General features: G+C 45.2%; 1 protein-coding gene across 1 annotated transcript in view; it reads left to right on the forward strand.

Moving 5' to 3' along the window:
* Nucleotides 1–17,656, forward strand: part of Col6a5 (collagen type VI alpha 5 chain) — a 119,706-nt gene that overhangs the window by 16,238 nt on the left and 85,812 nt on the right. The window contains 7 exon segments of the mRNA XM_045136651.1: nucleotides 2,411–2,654; nucleotides 2,656–2,963; nucleotides 4,747–5,316; nucleotides 10,339–10,914; nucleotides 14,061–14,357; nucleotides 14,360–14,400; nucleotides 14,511–14,592. Coding sequence (XP_044992586.1) covers nucleotides 2,411–2,654; nucleotides 2,656–2,963; nucleotides 4,747–5,316; nucleotides 10,339–10,914; nucleotides 14,061–14,357; nucleotides 14,360–14,400; nucleotides 14,511–14,592 — 2,118 coding nt within the window.

Below are 17,656 nucleotides of genomic sequence, written 5' to 3' on the forward strand. Positions count from 1 at the left end.
CAGCAATGCAAAATCAAGCCCATGCAGACAGAGAATCAAATCAAACCAAACCCAGAAGGAGGGTCAAGTTTCACTGGCGAGGAAAGCAAAAGGAGGCGAAATATGTCTGGATTTTTCTGAGCCACTGGGATACAAACAGGAAAATCAAATAAGTAGCATTAACAACATGATTTTGTTCATCTTCCTCTCCATTATGAACAATCTTCAGGATGTGTAAAAAAAAGATGATGAGAGTAAGAGTTTCCAAGTTTCCTGGAGTTGATGCCAGGAAAAGGGTTTCAGGAAGCATAAAGTAGATTATATCTCTTTCCAAAACATCTTTCCAAAAGAGAAGGTTCTGGAGAGATCTGGGTGGGGAAGGTGGTGGGGGGGAGACATCTCTTTCAGTTCAGGTCTTCAGCCTGCACAGGGATGCTTGTGGAGAGCTATGTGGACAAGAAAATGAGTCCCAAGTGGTGAGTGGAGAGCAGAAATGTTAAGGGGTCAGAAAATGCCATCATGCCTCAGAGAAGGTGCAGATGGAATAAGGCACCATGTATCAGTGTGGCAGAGTAGACTTCTCAAACTGAAACGCCGAAGTCCTTAATACAGAATGTTATTTCTTCCTATTCCTCTCTTCCATGATTCAGGGAGAGCAGTTTGGCTCAGTGCAGAGGCAGGCCCATCCTCCACCTGCAACTGCAATCGGTAGGTCAGAAGTAGAGCTCTACACCTCCCCTTTGGGGACAGAGGTCAAAGGGAGCCCAGCATACTCACTTGTTTTCATGGTAGGGCACAGAAGGGACCAGTCGCTGTTGCTCGCTCATTTATTGGCACAAAGTTAGTCAGCTTCTCCAAGGAGGGCTGGCAAGCAGGGTGTTGCTGGGAGCCTTCTGCCTGGCTGGAGCTCAGCTAACATGGAAGAATGCCGAACAGGGAGTAAACTCTGTCGCCAGGAGAGATAAGGGGATGGAGCTCACAAGACTATTAAACCGCATGGGAAAAAATCTATTTCTTTTGTAAATTTTATTTATTTGAGAGAGAGATAGAAAGAGGCAGAGGGGGGAGGGAGGGAGGGAGACAGAGAGACAGACAGAGAGAGAGAGAGAGAGAGAGAGAGAGAGAGAGAGAGAGAGAGAGGGAGAGAGAGGGAATGAATGGGTGTGCCAGGGCCTTTAGCCACTGTAAACAGACTCCAAATGCATGTGCCACCTTGTGCATCTGGCTTACATGGGTCCTGGGGAATCCAACCTGGGTCCTTTGGCCTCACCGGCAAACACCTTCACCGCTAAGCCATCTCTCCAGTCCCTAAAAAAATCTACTTATTTATTCATATTCCACAAAAAAGCATCTTCCACATTTCACTTGACCTTGGGGCTTTGTTTAAGTCACAGGTATTTCTAGTGACCTCCCTACTCAGCACTTTCACAGCGGTTCCAGAGCAGCTGGCATCCTAAGCATCATCATTTCCCCCTGGTGGATCAGAGGGCTGGGGCTAACAAATAATGGACAAGAACATCTTTTCATTTTCCCATACACGAAAGCTTAAGTATTGATTTACTACATGTACACACTACTTGCACGGGAAACCCCCCGAGTGTTGTGCGAGAGAGTGACAGACAGTATAGGTAGGTGGGCAGACAGGCAAAAGGGATATGGTGGAGATATAAGCTGAAGAAAATAGATTTGCACTGTCTATATAAACATCATCTCAGAAGCGTTTTTCTCCTTCTTAATTAACTACAGAAACTGGTCTTACATGTGTGCATGTATATATATATGTATATGTATATGTGTATAAACATTTCCAGTTAGAAACATAAATGTTTTGTATAAACACAGAAACAGTCCATGGTGAATGGGAATATATGCTTACTAAAACACTTAATATTTCTAGAAAAAAACCTTTTCACTCCATTTTCTAGTACAGTATCTATCAAATCCACTGAAATTAGACCCCCCACGAAGCTGCTTAAAGTTTACTTAGACTTATATTTTTTCAAGAATGCATCTAAAATCCTGGAATATTAGTCCTATGAATGCTGGAAGTTGGCTTTGATTATTTAAATGAAATTTTAACAATCACCATTGCATCTTTAATATCTAACCTGAGGCCTGGCAATTTATACACCTTAAGAAATATGAATGAATGAATTATGAATGAATGATGTATGCATGGGTGACTGGATACCCATTTTGAAAGTTGCACTTCCATTTTAAAACTTCTTTAACTTCTTTCTTCAGCGAATTTCTAATCCATGAATGTAGTCATCAGGCTTCCACTAAAGATGCAAATAAAAGTTTCAATGTAACCTAGCAGCTCCTTGAGTTAACTTTCAATGTTTTCTCATGCGTGTGCTTGTTATTATCATCATTTCCACAAACTCTGCGAATCTCACTGATTTTTGGTCTTTTTTTAAATGCCATATAGGGTGTAAAGACATGAAGACTGACATCATGTTTCTGGTGGACAGTTCTGGCAGTATAGGATCTACAAATTTTGAGACAATGAAAACCTTCATGAAAAACCTGTTGGCAAAGATTCACATTGGTGCAGATAAAACACAAGTTGGTGTTGTTCAGTTCAGTGATTATAATAAGGAAGAATTCCAGCTTAATAAATACTTCACACTCAAAGAAGTTTCCGATGCAATAGACAGAATGTCCCTCATCGATAGGAACACTGACTGGAAGCGCCCTAACCTTTGTCAGTCAGTACTTCAACCCCGCCAAGGGGGGGCGTACTCGAGTCAGAAAGTTTCTCATCCTCCTCACGGATGGAGAAGCCCAGGACCATGTCAGAGATCCTGCTAAGGCTCTCAGGGACGAAGGTGTGACCATCTTCTCCGTGGGAGTGTATGGTGCCAACAGGACTGAGCTGGAGGAGATCAGTGGGGACAGCAGCCTAGTTTTCCACGTGGAGAACTTTGATCATCTGAAGACAATAGAGAGTAAACTTATCTTTCACGTGTGTGCTCTGCATGGTAAGTGGCCCTGGTTCCCTTTGAGACCCTGAGATGAGCAAGGTAGTCTGGCCACAGATGATGAGCCACTGACTGAAAGAGGAGAAAAAGTGCTGTAAGCACTCTGGCCTTGGCCTCTTCCTGGACATCAGCATTAAGTTTAGGTCTTACCCTCTGTGTTAGTAAAATACCCATAACTTTCAGAGAAATTCCAGATGAACAATTTGGTAGCTAGTTTGGTACAAAATGATTTTGCTTTGGTGAATTCAAATTTTACAGTAAACTTCCAACTCTCATTCCTTCATACATGGATTTTTCATGACCATTTAAAAAATATTTACTAATTGGTTTATTTAGAGAGAGAGAGAGAGAGAGAGAGAGAGAGAGAGGAGAGAATGTGCATCCCAGAGCTTCTAGCTAATGCAAATGAACTCAACTCAATATTCTAATTCAAGAGGCCAGGATGGTGCTTAAACAACTGGGGAGTTCCGTCATGTACATGGGGAGGTTTGCCCATTGAAGCTCTGAAGATAGCTGGAGCCAGAGGGAGTAATATTTTAAAAAAGTATACAATGAGTTCCTGAACTCTTTAAGATAGCAGGCCAGTTTGCTAAACTGTATAACCCATCATTTAATTTAAGTATTTATATATTTTTTGCTTTGTTGAGGTAGGGTCTCACTCTAGCTCAGGCTGACCTGGAATTCACTATGGAGTCTCAGGGTGGCCTCAAACTCATGGCGATCCTCCTACCTCTGCCTCCCGAGTGCTGGGATTAAAGGTGTGCGCCACCACGTCTGGTTTCCATCATTTTATTGTAAGCCATTTTGTAAACCAGTAAGTCCCCATTTCTGTTGTCCTTGAACTAACTTCTGACACTGCCTTTCTATTGAAAGCCTGTGTAGCAAAAGGCATTACCTGGCCTGAGGCAATGGAACAGAGCAGCTGTGGAGTCCCATAGTGTCCATAGAACCATGGTCTGGGAAAATTTGAGGGTACATATGTCATTAGAATCACGGTCCAGACAAGTTCACTGAGTTGTAGCATTGTTCTCTGTAAAATGACAACAGCCATCTCTGAGTCAGGCAGTGTGTCAGGCACCTAGTAGATTCATGGAAAAGGAAGGGTTTTGCGTCCCTTCTAAGCGAACTGTGGAGGATGCTCAGCAGGGCTTATGATTTCTTTCTTTCTTTCTTTCTTTCTTTCTTTCTTTCTTTCTTTCTTTCTTTCTTTCTTTCTTCCTTCCTTCCTTCCTTCCTTCCTTCCTTCCTTCCTTTCTTTCTTTCTTTCTTTCTTTCTTTCTTTCTTTCTTTCTTTCTTTCTTTCTTTTGTGAGAGAAAGGCTGATGGGTGGAGGGAGAGAGGGACAGAGAAAGAGTATGAGCATGCCATGGTCTCTCTTTTGCAAATGAACTTCACACACATGTACCACCTTGTGCATCTGGCTTACACAGGTACTGGGGAATGAAACCTTGGTCTAAGAACCTGGTTCTAAGGCAAGTGCCTTAACTGCTAAGCCATCTTTCCATCCCATCTTTTATTTAAAAAAATACATTTATTTTCAAGGAGGGGGCGTGAGAGAGAAATAGAGATACAAAGAGAGAGAGAGAGAATGAGAATGAGCACACCAGGGTCTCTCTTGCCACTGGAACTGAACTCCAGATGCATTTACCACTTTATGCGGGTACTGGGGAATTGAACCCAGGCTATCAGACTTTGTAAGCAAGTGCCTTAACCGATGAGCCATCTCTTAGGCCCCAGCGATTCCTTTTGTGTGTGTGTGTGTGCTTGTTTGTTGTTTCTTCAGATTGCAAGAGGATCCAACTGTTAGACATCGTGTTCGTGCTGGATCACTCAGGAAGCATAAATTCACACCAGCAAGAAAGCATGATTAACCTCACCATCCATTTAGTGGAGAAAGCGGATGTGGGCAGGGACCGAGTTCAGTTTGGAGCACTCATATACTCCGATGACCCTGAGATCCTTTTCTACCTTAACCCCAACAAATCAACGATCATTGAGCAGCTGAGCAGGCGCAGGGACACGGCCGGGCGTACCTACACCGCCAAGGCCCTCAAGCGCTCCCACGACCTGTTCAGGGAAGAGCATGGCAGCCGCCTGAAGCAAAACGTGAGACAGATGATGATCGTCATCACCGATGGCGTATCCCATGACCGAAATGAGCTCAATGACACGGCCCAGAGACTCAGGGACAAAGGCATCACCATCTTTGCAGTGGGCGTGGGAAATGCCAACCAAAAGGAACTGGAGGCCATGGCGGGGAATAAAGAAAATACTATTCATGTAGAAAATTTCGACAAATTGAAAGATACTTACCTGCCTCTCCAACAAAGTATGTGTATCAATGCACAAGAGGGTAAGTTGTTTCTTCTTTTTAAAGCCTCTAGGTGGATAGCAATATAAACCTAAACAAAAACCTAACTTAATTTTAAATATGTGCATGGCAAACATGCATGTGTATATGTGCGTTCCTGTGCATGTGGACATACATATGTATGTGCATGCATGTGCAGAGACAGAGGTCAGTGATGGGTGAATCCTGTCACTCTCCATGTTGTGTTTGAGACAGGATCTCTCACTGAACCCAGAGCTCACCAATTCTGCTACTCCATCTAGCCAGCTCACTCTGGGGATCCATCTCTGTCTTCATCATTCGGGTACTGGAATCACAGGTGTGCACCACCACACCTGGTCTTTATGTGGATGTTGGGATCTAAACCCTGGTCCTCAAATTTGCGTGGCAAGCACGTTACTGATTGAGCTATCTCCCCAGCCTCAAAAACACAAGAATCTTGGCTTCCTGTTACCTGGGTGCTATGGGCTGAATGTTTCTCGATGTGGGCTACCAGTTTTCTCTAAAAGAAATGGACGGATGTCCAAGTTTCCCCTTCCCAACTCAGCATGCATTTCAGAGATGATACAAGAAGGTGTCAAGGTCACATGATATTGTATTGGCACTTCATTGCCTGTTTCTCGCAGAAGGAAACACTTCTTAGGGGCGTGGTCACCTTTCTCCCTTTAATAGTGACTCATACTGTCCTCTTTGCTTATTTAATGGTCTCAATGCGGCCACCAGGCATCAGGCAAGATTCAAATGGAGAGTTCATTGGCTTAAACTTTATACAGGTAGACTTTTGTCTTCAAAGATCCAGGGCCCTCCGGTTGGAATTATAGGCATTCTACAGGCTCTGAGAAGTTCAAATGGCCTGATGTGCTTTTCTAAGAACTTCTCAAGTGGAGGAAAGACCTGGGGAGTCTGAATGTAGGGTAATGGAGCCTGGGTGCTTGCAATAGGAAGGGAAGGGGACGAGGCTGGTTGTATGAGCTCCCACTGGACTGGGTAGACTGCCAGAAAAAGGGAGATTTGCCAGCTGGTATCAAAGACAGCAAATTGACCAGTCATCTGGGAGGGTTACTGCGCCTTCTCAGAAGGGCTGAATCCCGCCATGTATATGTTTGGACCAGTTCTCCATATTTAGCAACTGAATCCGAAGATCAATTTTTCTTTGTTTGCTTCTTTCTTCATTTTTCACTTTCTTCTTTCTTTTATACCAGTATCAAATCTAATTTTTTTTTTTTCTGGCCAATACAACTCATGTTTCTAAGACTAACATTAACTCCCATTTCCGTACCCAGTCAAAACCCAAACAAAGGCTTTCCCAAATCTGGCACGGATCAGTATTTACTTTGTTGAGCGGTGCTCTGCCTGACCACCATAACTTTATCTTACTTAACTAAGAAACAAGTTCATCTTCTTAGCATCAGATATTAAATGAGGGGATTATCTTAATCTAAAGAAATATGATTGTTCCCAAGGCAACGGGACAGTCTCGGCTCTTGTGCCTGGGCTGTCTGCTCCCTGCAACCTCACCTCCTCCCCATCCATCCTGTCCCCATGCAGGTCACTCAGCACGGCGCCGTCTTTGTCACACATGCTGAACTCTGTCATGTCACTAACTACAGCGTTTAGAAGCTTAAAAAAAAAAATCACTGGGGTGACGTCCAAACTCCTGAATTCCATCTGACCCCTGCCCACCCTCTAACTTCTTGTTGCGCCACCTTATGTCCACCTTGTCATCCTGAACTTTCTCCACGTATTGATTTGTCTGTGTCATTCTATTCATGATGAAGGCCCAGCATATCACTTCACTTGCCTACGTCTAAGTTATCTTCCAAATTTCAACCTTTGCTTGGAGAATTTTCAGGCTGGACGTTTGACTCCATGTCCCTGTTGCACTCCTCAACAATTTCTTGGTGTGTATGGCGTGTGTGTGTGTGTGTGTGTGTGTGTGTGTGTGTGCACATGTTCATGTTCTTATGCATGTGTGTGTAAGTGTGAGTGCACGTGCCCACACATGTTTGCATATGCACAGGGAGATCAGAGGTGCATGTCTAGTGTCTTCCTTGATCACCCTCCACCTTATTCTTTGACACAGGAGCTCTCATTGATTCTGGAACTCTCCAATTCGCCTTGATTGGCTGCCCAGCAAGACCCTGGCACCCTCCAGGAGCTCATCACCACACTCAGCTTTTAAAAATAATTTATTTCAGTTTATTTTTTATCTTTTGGTTTTGTGAGGTAGGGTCTTGCTCTAGGCCAGGCAGACCTGGATTTCACTACGAAGTCTCAGGGTGGCCTCAGACTCATGGCAATCCTCCTACCTCTGCCTCCCAAGTGCTGGGATTAAAGGCGTGCACCACCACGCCTGGCTAAAATATTTTATTTTTATTTATTTATTTATCTGACAGAGAAAGAGGGAGGGAAGGAGAGAGAGAGAGAGGGAGAGGGGGAGAGAGAGAGAGAGAGAGAGAGAGAGAGAGAGAGAGAGAGAGAGAGAGAGAATGGGCGCGCCAGGGCCTCCAGCCACTGGAAACGAACTCCAGATGCATGTCCCCCCTTGTGCATCTGGCTAACGTGGGTCCTAGGGAATCAAACCTGGGTCCTTTGGCTTTGCAGGCAAGTGCCTTAACCATTAAGCAATCCCTCCAGCCCCTCACCCAGCTTTTTATAAGGATGCTGGGGATCCGAACTCAGGTCCTTGTGCTTGCCTGGAGAGTACTTTACCAACTGAGCACCTCCCTTACCCGTGCCCCCACCAATTCTTGCTCCTTGCTTTCTCCCTGTGGTAGCCCACGATGCACGTGTGTTGTTTTCTTCTCTTCCCTTCGGCAGGCTTGGTCTCCTGTTTATCATCGGTTTCCACCAGATCTAGAACATCACTAAGAATAGTCTTGTCTGAGGAGGGTGGATGCTGTTTTATTCCGAATCCCCTCCCCATGTTTACATTTTGGAGGCAGATGCTAAGATGGATTTCAGGATACGAGATGTTTATTGGGGATCTCCTCCTTTAAATAGGGGGGGAATAAGATGGCACATTAACATGTGATATATACTCAATGAAGTTGTAGGCTTAGCAGGCAGTAGTGTCCATCTATTTATTTATTTATTTGACAGAGAGAGAGGGAGAGAGAGAGAAAGAGAGAGAGAATGGGTGGGCCTCTAGCCACTGCAGACAAACTCCAGATGCGTGCACCCCCTTGTGCATCTGACTGACATGGGTCCTAGGGAGTTGAACCTGGGTCCTTTGGCTTTGCAGGAAAACACCTTAACTGCTAAGCCATCCCTCCAGCCCCTTTGCAAGGTATCTTTATAAGAAGGCAAACCCAGAAGGAGCTGACAGCTGGGGGCTGTTCTCTATCAGAAGGAAGGTTTGTCTTCTTTGAGGGCCTATCTGGGAAGCTCAGCTCTATGCCTTCCATCCCACTTTTACAAGGGGATTGCGTGGCACGGGGAAACCCATGGCCTCAATTGCATTTCATGGGGCTGCTCCTACCCCAGCTATGGAGTTTGGTTGAAACTGGCCAACAGTTATCCCTTGGTTTTGCAATATTTCACATTGAACGTCAAGGAGATGACCCCATGCTCTATTTCTTAGCCACTAACACTTGTCCCGGAAAGTTTTAGTATTTGATTATGATTTTTTTTAAAAAATTGCGGGCTGGAGAGATGGCTTAGTGGTTAAGCCCTTGCCTGTGAAGCCTAAGGACCCTGGTTCAAGGCTCAACTCCCCAGGACCCACGTTAGCCAGATGCACAAGGGGGCACAAGCATCTGGAGTTCGTTTGCAGTGGCTGGAAGCCCTGGCGTGCCCATTCTCTCTCTCTCTCTCTCTCTGCTTGCAAGCAAATAAATTTAAAAAAATAAATTAAAAAAAATTGCAAGGGTTAGGGAAAGGGCTCAATGGGTAGAAATGCTTGCTGCGAGTACAAGGCCCTTCATTGGCTTCAGACTGCCTGAGTTCGATTCCCCAGGACTCACATAGACAGCTGAGTGTGACCATGCATGTCTGCAAACCTGGTCCTGCAAGCAGTCGAGACCAGAGAATTGCTGTGCGTCACAGCAGCTGCACATCCAGGAAGAAACTTCGTCTCATGGAAATGCATGGACAAGAGGTGAGGGCGGGCTGCACCTGCCAGTCTCAGTGGACGCAGCGTGTGAGCGCACTGCACACATGCAACAAAATCCCCCCCCCATTACAGTAGCAAAACTATTGCATTTAAGCCAGACGTGGTGGTGCACGACTTTCATCCCAGCACTTGGGAGGCAGAGGTAGGAGGATCTCTGTGAGTTCGAGGCCATCCTGAGAATGCATAGTGAATTCCAGGTCAGCCTGAGCTAGAGTGAGACCCTATCTCAAAAAAACAAAACAAAACAAAAAACCAAAAACCAAACAAACAGAAAAAAAACTACTGGACTTGAAGGTTAAAATAAACAGATCTAGGGGGTTCAGATACAACCTTCCCTCGTTTGGAATCATGTGTTCTTAGGCAAGTAGCCTAATTCAGAATCCCATTTCTGTCCCTATGAAGTCGTTGTAAGGTAGTTGTGGATATTTACCATGTTATTGTACCCCAAAAGCCTTTAGAAATGACACTTCTCAAAAGCCATGGAGAGCAGTGATGGCAACACTACCGAGGCACTATCACAAAGCACACAGAATTGCTACCTGGACTTGGGTGAATGTTCCCATCTGGGCATGATGGACAGACTCCCAGGCATTTAAAATCCCTCCTCATGAATATTTGCAATCTATGCCAACTTCTTCTTTCCTTCCTGAGTAGCTTGCAGTGTCTTTTCCAATGAATCATGCAAATAATTTCAATTTGAAAGACCTCTATTATCATTCCCCTTCCTGCTATTTTTTTTTCCCCTTCTCTTTGAGGTTCAATCAGCGATTCTCTCTTCTGTTAATTTGGCTCAATTTGCTACTAATGTAAGGCAATTTAAGTACTTAGTAAAGCAATTTAAGTATTCGGGTAAAGGAACAATTTAGCATGATGCATGAAGAAAATAATTTATTCTCTTCTCTCTGTTACAGTCTGTAACCTTCACGAAGCCGATGTGATTTTCCTTTGTGATGGCTCTGACTTGGTGTCTGATTCAGAGTTTGTTACCATGACGACGTTCTTGTCAGACTTAATTGATAATTTTGACATTCAGTCCCAGAGAATAAAAATCGGGATGGCTCAATATGGGAGCCGCTATCAGGAAATCATTGAGTTGGAAAGCTCTCTGACTCACACCCAGTGGAAATTGCAGATTCAAGCTGTCACCAAGAGCAATGGGTCCCCGCGGCTTGACTTTGCCCTTAAACATGTGGGCGATATGTTTCATCCATCTGCTGGTGGGAGAAGAAATGCTGGCGTCCCTCAGACTTTGGTTGTTATCACATCTGGGTTCCCCCGCTACAATGTAGCAGATGCAGTAAAAACCTTGAAAAACCTTGGAATTTGTGTCCTGGTTTTGGGCATAGGGAATGTTCATAAGGAACAGCTTCTGCCAATAACAGGCAATTCTGAAAAAATAATCACTTTTCAAGACTTTAATAAACTAAAGAATGTGGATGTGAAAAAAAGAATGGTCCGTGAGATTTGCCAGAGCTGCGGCAAAATCAGTAAGTATTTATTTTATTTTTATGAGGGAGAGAGAGAGAATTGGCACACAGGGCCTCTAACCACTGCAGTTGCACTCCAGACATGTGCATCACCTTGTGTGCATGCGTCATCTTGTGCTTATGCGTCACCTTGAGTCTCTGGCTTCTGTGGGTTCTGGGGAGTTGAACCTGGGTCATTAGGCTTTGCAGGCAAGTGCCTTAATACTAAGCCATCTCTCCAGCCCTGGTACTTAGTTTTTGATGGTAGCTTCCATGTCTCCATTTCCTAAGGCTATCATATGGCCTAGCCTAGGCAGAACCAATGCTCAGAACAATGTGTTTGAGAAGAGACTTCACCCCTGCTTCTCAGAAGTTTGGGATCAGTCAGCCTTCCCCAGAGACAAGGAGAGAAAAAGATGCTAAGCAGAGGAGGGGCCGGACTGTGGTTCCTGGTCAGCTATATCTCCTCACAACTGTCCAGCATACATAATTCTCTTTATATCTGGGTCTCAGTGTACTTTTCTGGGAGTTCTGGGGACAATTTTCTGTGCTTAGTAGGAAGTAAGGAAAGTGAACATTTGTTGATTTGAATGTCTGTGTGTATGGTTATTGGAAGATGCATAGGTATGTTTTCATGAGGGTATGGAGACCAAAGGTTAACATTATGTGTCTTCCTCAGTCATTCTTCATCATTCTTTTTGAGACAGTCTCTCACTGCACCTAGAACTTGCTGATTTGGATATACTAGCCAGCCAGCAAGCCCCAGGGATCTTCTTGTCTCTGGCTCCCTAGTACTGGGATTACAGGCACACACCACTGTGTTTGGCTTTTACATGGGTCCTGGGGATTTAACTCAGCTCCTCGTGCTTGCTCAGTAAACACTTTGCCAGCTGAGTCATCTTTCCAGTTCCTTGAAACTTTTACTATTTCAACTTTATTTTTTTTTTAAATTGATTGGTTTTATTTTAGAGAGAGTGAGAGTGAGAACGAAAGAGATAGTGGGAGAGAGAGAGAGAATTGGCGGTGCCAGGGTCTCAACCACTGCAATCGCACTCCAGTTGCTTGTACCACTTGGTGGGCATATGCGACCTTGCGCTTGCTTCACCTCTGTGCATTTGTCTAATGTGGGATCTGGAGAGAGATCGAACATGGGTCCTGAGGCTTCGCAGGCAAGCACCTGAACCACGAAGCCATCTCTCCAGACCCTACTTCAACTTCATTAAACCCTTAAGGGAGTGTGTGTGTGTGTGTGTGTGTGTGTGTGTGTACTTTTTATGCGTACACACATAGTGTAGGTTTTCTTTTCTGAATAATGACATCCCTATCATCATTACATAGTTATGTTAGTTACCAAAAGCTGGAACAAAATACTTGACCAAAAAGATCAGTTTAAGGGAGGAAGACTTTATTTCAGTTTACAGTTCTAGATTATAGTCCATCATGTGTATCAGGGAAAGGCATCACGGGAGACCTGGTGACATCAGGCCAACCAGAAAGAAGCAAAGCAGACCAATGAATGCTGAGTGCTCAAGTAGCTTTATTCTCTTCCTGCAGCCTAGGGACCCAGCCCAGGGGATGGTGCCACCCACAGTTAATACTATCCACCTCAACTAATCTAATCTAGAAAAATCCCAAACCAAACCAAACCCCCTCCCAAAAAAAAAAGAAAGAAAGAAAAGACCAAAAAAAAAAAAGCCTCTTAACAGACATGCCCAGAAATTTGCTTCCATGGTGATTCTAAATCCTGTCAAGTTGACAACCAAAGATTAATCATCACAACAGTAAAGCTACGATTGTCCTTAGGGATTATGAGATCCAGAATTTTACAAATATAAATGGTCACAAAGGTCGTGTGGGTAATGCTCCCATTTTTTTTTTCCGAGGTAGGGTCTCACTCTAGCCCAGGCTGATCTGGAATTCACTATGTAGTCTCAGCCTGGCCTCGAACTCACGGCAATCCTCCTACCTCTGTCTCCCCGAGTGCTAGGATCAAAGGTGTGCACCACCACGCCCCGACCAGTTAATGTTGAAGAATCAGCTGAGCTATGTGTGAAGATAGTGAATGGAGAACAATGACCCATCTAGCAGGGAATGTCACTTTTCAGCTGCACCCGACATGGACTCTGGAGCTGTTGGCTGGGCTGGGAGGTGGTAAAACAGGAATGGCATGCAGGAGCTGCCTGCCTTGTGTGGACTTGTTACCACAAGCACAACTTCCTCAATCTGAGACAATTCTGTTGTCTCGAGTTGTTCCAACAGAAGCTGCTTACTTCCCAATATGTGTTGGCCTTTGCAAGTGCACCCCATCTTTTCTGTCCCGTGTGAGTGCTTGCATGGAGTTGAGCGTCCTGGAGGTGGGAAGAGCTGGCCTCACAGCCCCCGAGAATCTCTCTGTGGCCTCGTCTGGAAATGCACTTCTGGCCAGGATCAGAGACCGTCCAAGGGCCACTTGAACATGTAATTTACTTGTCCTGTCCAGAGCTGACAGCTTGTTAAGTTAATTGTTGGCATTAACAAATTGGAGAATATGCCAAGGAAAATGTCAACTTCGAGCTCTGTTTTGAAAGATCAGACAATCTAACAGCATTTGCCCCATTTTCCACATGATGGCGACAGTGCAGACAGGGCTGTGTCATTGTCCCTCAGTTCATTGTCCTCACGCCCTGTCCATTGACTTGTCTGTGTTATCCATCTGGCCTTTACAAGCATTTGTATTAAGACCTGTGGAAATGCATCTCTGGGACAACTCAACTAATTAATGGTATGATTAGGTGAATTAGAGTATATCTTCATTAAAAAGAAGAAAAAAAATGCATCTGCACACGAAGCCACTGAGAGTGAGCCTGGATATGATTTAGTTCCTGGGACTTGTAGGGAGTAGATCTCGGTCTCTGTCCTAGGTGCTATAGGTCTTGGGACTCTTGTGGCCACTGGCAGAAAATGCTGTTGGTGACCTGCTGCCCTGGAATCCTCATTGAGCTCCCTCTCTCCTCCCCTAAGCGAAGGAATGTTGCACCAATGTTTCATGTGGGTAGAGCAGCCAGTATCTTCCTTCTTGAGTAGGCTGAAGATGCCCTGGGGCATGACAACTCTCCTCCCTGTCTCTCTTTTGTCCTTCCTTATTCCTGTTCACTCACTAACCTGGGCTTGTTTTGCTCCGCCTCCAGATTGCTTTGTGGACATAGTGGTTGGGTTTGACTTTTCCACTCACCATCAAGGGCAGCCACTGTTCCAGGGCCACCCCCATCTGGAATCACACCTCCCAAGAATCCTAGAGGACATCACCTCTGTCAGAGGGGTGAGCTGCGGGGCTGGTGCCGAGACCCAGGTGAGCCTGGCCTTTCAGGTGAACGACCACCAAGGATTCCCCGCCAAGTTCCAAATCTATCAGAAAGCGATATTCTACAGCCTGCGGCAAGTCGCCGTCCGTGGGCCAACTCATCTGAACGCACAGTTCTTGCAGTCGCTTGGGACACGTTGGAAGAGAAATCTGCATCCAGAGGACAGGTACCCTCGCTGCACTTTTCCACTCACTCCTCCGTTGTCTGTTCCTCTTTCCCCATGTTTGTGTCTGTTTCCTGCCATCCGGGTCTTTTATTTTGTTCCTATTCATCTAGGTGCTGCTAATCTTTTCAGACGGACTCCAGGGTGAAAGCATCACAATGCTGGAGGATGAGTCGGACAGGCTCAGAGAAGCAAGTACTGACGTGGAATGTCACACAGGGTACGCAGGACAAGTCTCTGTCCAAGGTGCTTTAGATCGCAGGGTCCCTGTGGCCACTTGCGGAAAATTCTGCCAGTGACTTACTCCATGCTCCGTAGTTAGCTCCCACTCTCTCCCCTAACTGGGACGTGATGACCAGGTACTTACACCAGTGACCTTCTCCAGACATGCGCCCTTGACTAACCTGAGGTGTTTGGAGTCGGGTGGTAGATTAGTTACTTTCCTCCTCAGTCTGAGAAAACGTGGTAAGAAGTGACTTAAGGAAGGAAAGGTTTATCTGGGCTCACGTTTGAGGGGACACGATCCTTCATGGTGGGGAAGACGACAGGCAACTCTGTGGCAATGGGAATATGTGGCCATTGCTTACCTACATCTTGGGAGGGGCAAGAAACAGAGAAAAGGGAATTATGAAGCTCCACTTCTTTCTTCTTTGTCCTTTTATTTAGTCCAAGACTATAGTCCATGGGATGGTACTGACCACATTCAGGGGCAGCCTTTTTCCTCCCTGAAAATATCCTCAGACACACCTAAATGTGTGTCCCACTAATGCCCTAGGTGCTTCTTTTTGACTATTTTATTTTTATTTATTTATTTGAGAGAAAGAGGCGGGGAGAGAGAGAGAGAGAGACAGAGAGAGAGATAGAGAAAGAGAGAGAGAGAGAGAGAGAGAGAGAGAGAGAGAGAGAGAGAGAGAGGGAGAGAGAATGGGCACACCAGGGTTCCAGCCACTGCAAACAAATTCCAGATACATGTGCCACTTTGTGCATCTGGCTTATGTGGGTCCTGGGGAATCAAACCTAGGTCCTTTGGCTTTGCAGGCAAGCACCTTAACCACCGAGCCATCTCGCCAGCCCCGCCGCACCCCTCCCCAGGTGCTTCTTAATCTAATCAGGGTGACAATAAAGTGTAACCTTCACAAGTGGGGCCAGGCCGTGTCCCATCTTAGTGGGTGTGGCAGTCAATGATGCAGGCCATAGAAGCCCAGTACTCTTACCTCCTGGCACAGCTCAAACTCCAGTGTCCCCCATGAATGAGGTCAGAGCTAAGACTTTGCTGAGATAGGAACCTGCTGACAACTTCCTTTGTTGGTTTTGATTCTCAATAAGCCACCCAAGTACAAATTTCCCTCACAGAATCAGCTTCAAGTAAGTCTAATCTAAGCCATTTCTTCCTGTTGTTTCTGAGTATCCATGTGAGAGATAGCAACGTGGTTTTGGAAAATCACGTCTTGGTTCCATCAGTTTTGGATTGAGGTAGATGTGAGGTGCCAAAGTTGAGAGGAATCTGTAGCTGGAGGGATGGCTTAGCAGTTAAGACATTTGCCTACAAAGCCAAAGGACCCACGTTCGATTCTCCAGGACCCATGTAAGCCAGATGCACAAGGGGGTGCATAGGTCGGGAGTTCATTTCCAGTGGCTGACAGCCCTGGTGCACCCCCTTTTCTCTTTTCTCTCTCTCTCTCTCTCCCACTTTCTCTGTCAAATATTTTATTTATTTATAAAAATAAAATATTTTAAAAAACCCACAAATTAGTCTAATTGTCAACTGTGACACACGGTCTGAGACTACCTTGAAAGAGTCCCAAATTGACCTCTGGGATTTAGTTTCCACAAACTCCCATAGCCACAGATGGTACCATCTTCCCTGCTAAAGTTCTTCCAGCACTTCCCCTGCATTTGAAACATGTATTCTCTTCCTGAACGTGCCGTGGGGGCCTGCAGACTCCACCCCTGCTCTCTGCTCAGGTCTTAGTTCTCTGCTCCAGCTCAGTGTTCCAGGCACGCAGAACTTTCCTCCTCTGAGGCCTTTACAGTCTCATTCCTTCTAGTCCTTGTCTAGAGCTCTGCCCACCCTCCTTTGCTCCCAGTTCTTCTCTACATCTTCTATCTCTGTCTCTTTCCTTTGACCAATTGTCTTTGAATCAGTTTCAGATCACTTTCTCCAAGAATTCTTCCCATGGCCACTAAGAGTGGGTCTTCTCCACAAGTTGTTTTGCTACATCCTGATGGTCCCTGTCAGAGACCTTCTCTGAATAACTTTCTAATTCTATCCATCTTTCCCATTTGACCCTGAACTTTGGGACAGGAAAGAGTATGTCTGATCTACCCATCTTGTATCTTTATTTTTCTTTATTTGTTTGAGAGAGAAAGAAATAGGCAGGGAGAGAGAGAGGGAGAAAGAGAGAGAGAGAGAGAGAGAGAGAGAGAGAGAGAGAGAGAATGAGTGAGTCAAGCCCTCCAGCTGCTGCAAATGAACTCCAGATGCATGTGCCCCCTTGTGCATTTGGCTTACGTGGGTCTTGGGGAATCGAACCTGGGTCCTTTGGCTTTGCAGGCAAGTGCCTTAACCACTAAGCCATTTCTCTAGCCCTGCATCTTGTATTTTTAGCACAACAACTGGTATATAAGTTCTTAAGAAAGAAATACTTATGGGCTGGAAAGATGGCTTAGTGATTAAGGTTCTTGCCTGAGAAGCTTAAGGATCAGGTTCAATTCCCCAGTATCCATGAAAGCCAGATGCACAATGTGGTGCATGCATCTGGAGGTTTTTTTTTTTTTCCCCCAGTGGCTAGAGACCCTGGTGTACTCATCCTCTCTCTCTCTCAAATAAATAAATAATAATTTTTTTTTAAATGAAATAAGTACTTGACTAATGACAGGTGGATAGAGTCACTGAACTAATGGAGTCTGTGAATGAGTGCATGGACTGGACTGGATGTATTCAGCTGAGATGAGAGTCACCCAGGGCCTGGGCTCCAGGGTGAGGGGGACAACTCTCATGAACCTACATTCTAGAAATTCCAGAACCCCATCCCCAAAGATGAACAATGCCCATTCTTCAAAATGCTCAATAATTGCATCAGTGTGAGATTCTGAATGCTGTTTTCTGTTGGCGTTTTTCAGTAGATTTCAGTGGTTTCTCTTGAATGCTTTTTCTCAGGGGATTTTATGCTAAGGCAGAGAGTCTGATGCATATTCAGAAATGCAGGCAAATCTGCTGTGCTGCTAGGTTATTTGCATTTTGGGAATCTTGCTTCCT

The sequence above is a fragment of the Jaculus jaculus genome, chromosome 17, assembly GCF_020740685.1.
Source record: "Jaculus jaculus isolate mJacJac1 chromosome 17, mJacJac1.mat.Y.cur, whole genome shotgun sequence".
NCBI lineage: Eukaryota > Metazoa > Chordata > Mammalia > Rodentia > Dipodidae > Jaculus > Jaculus jaculus.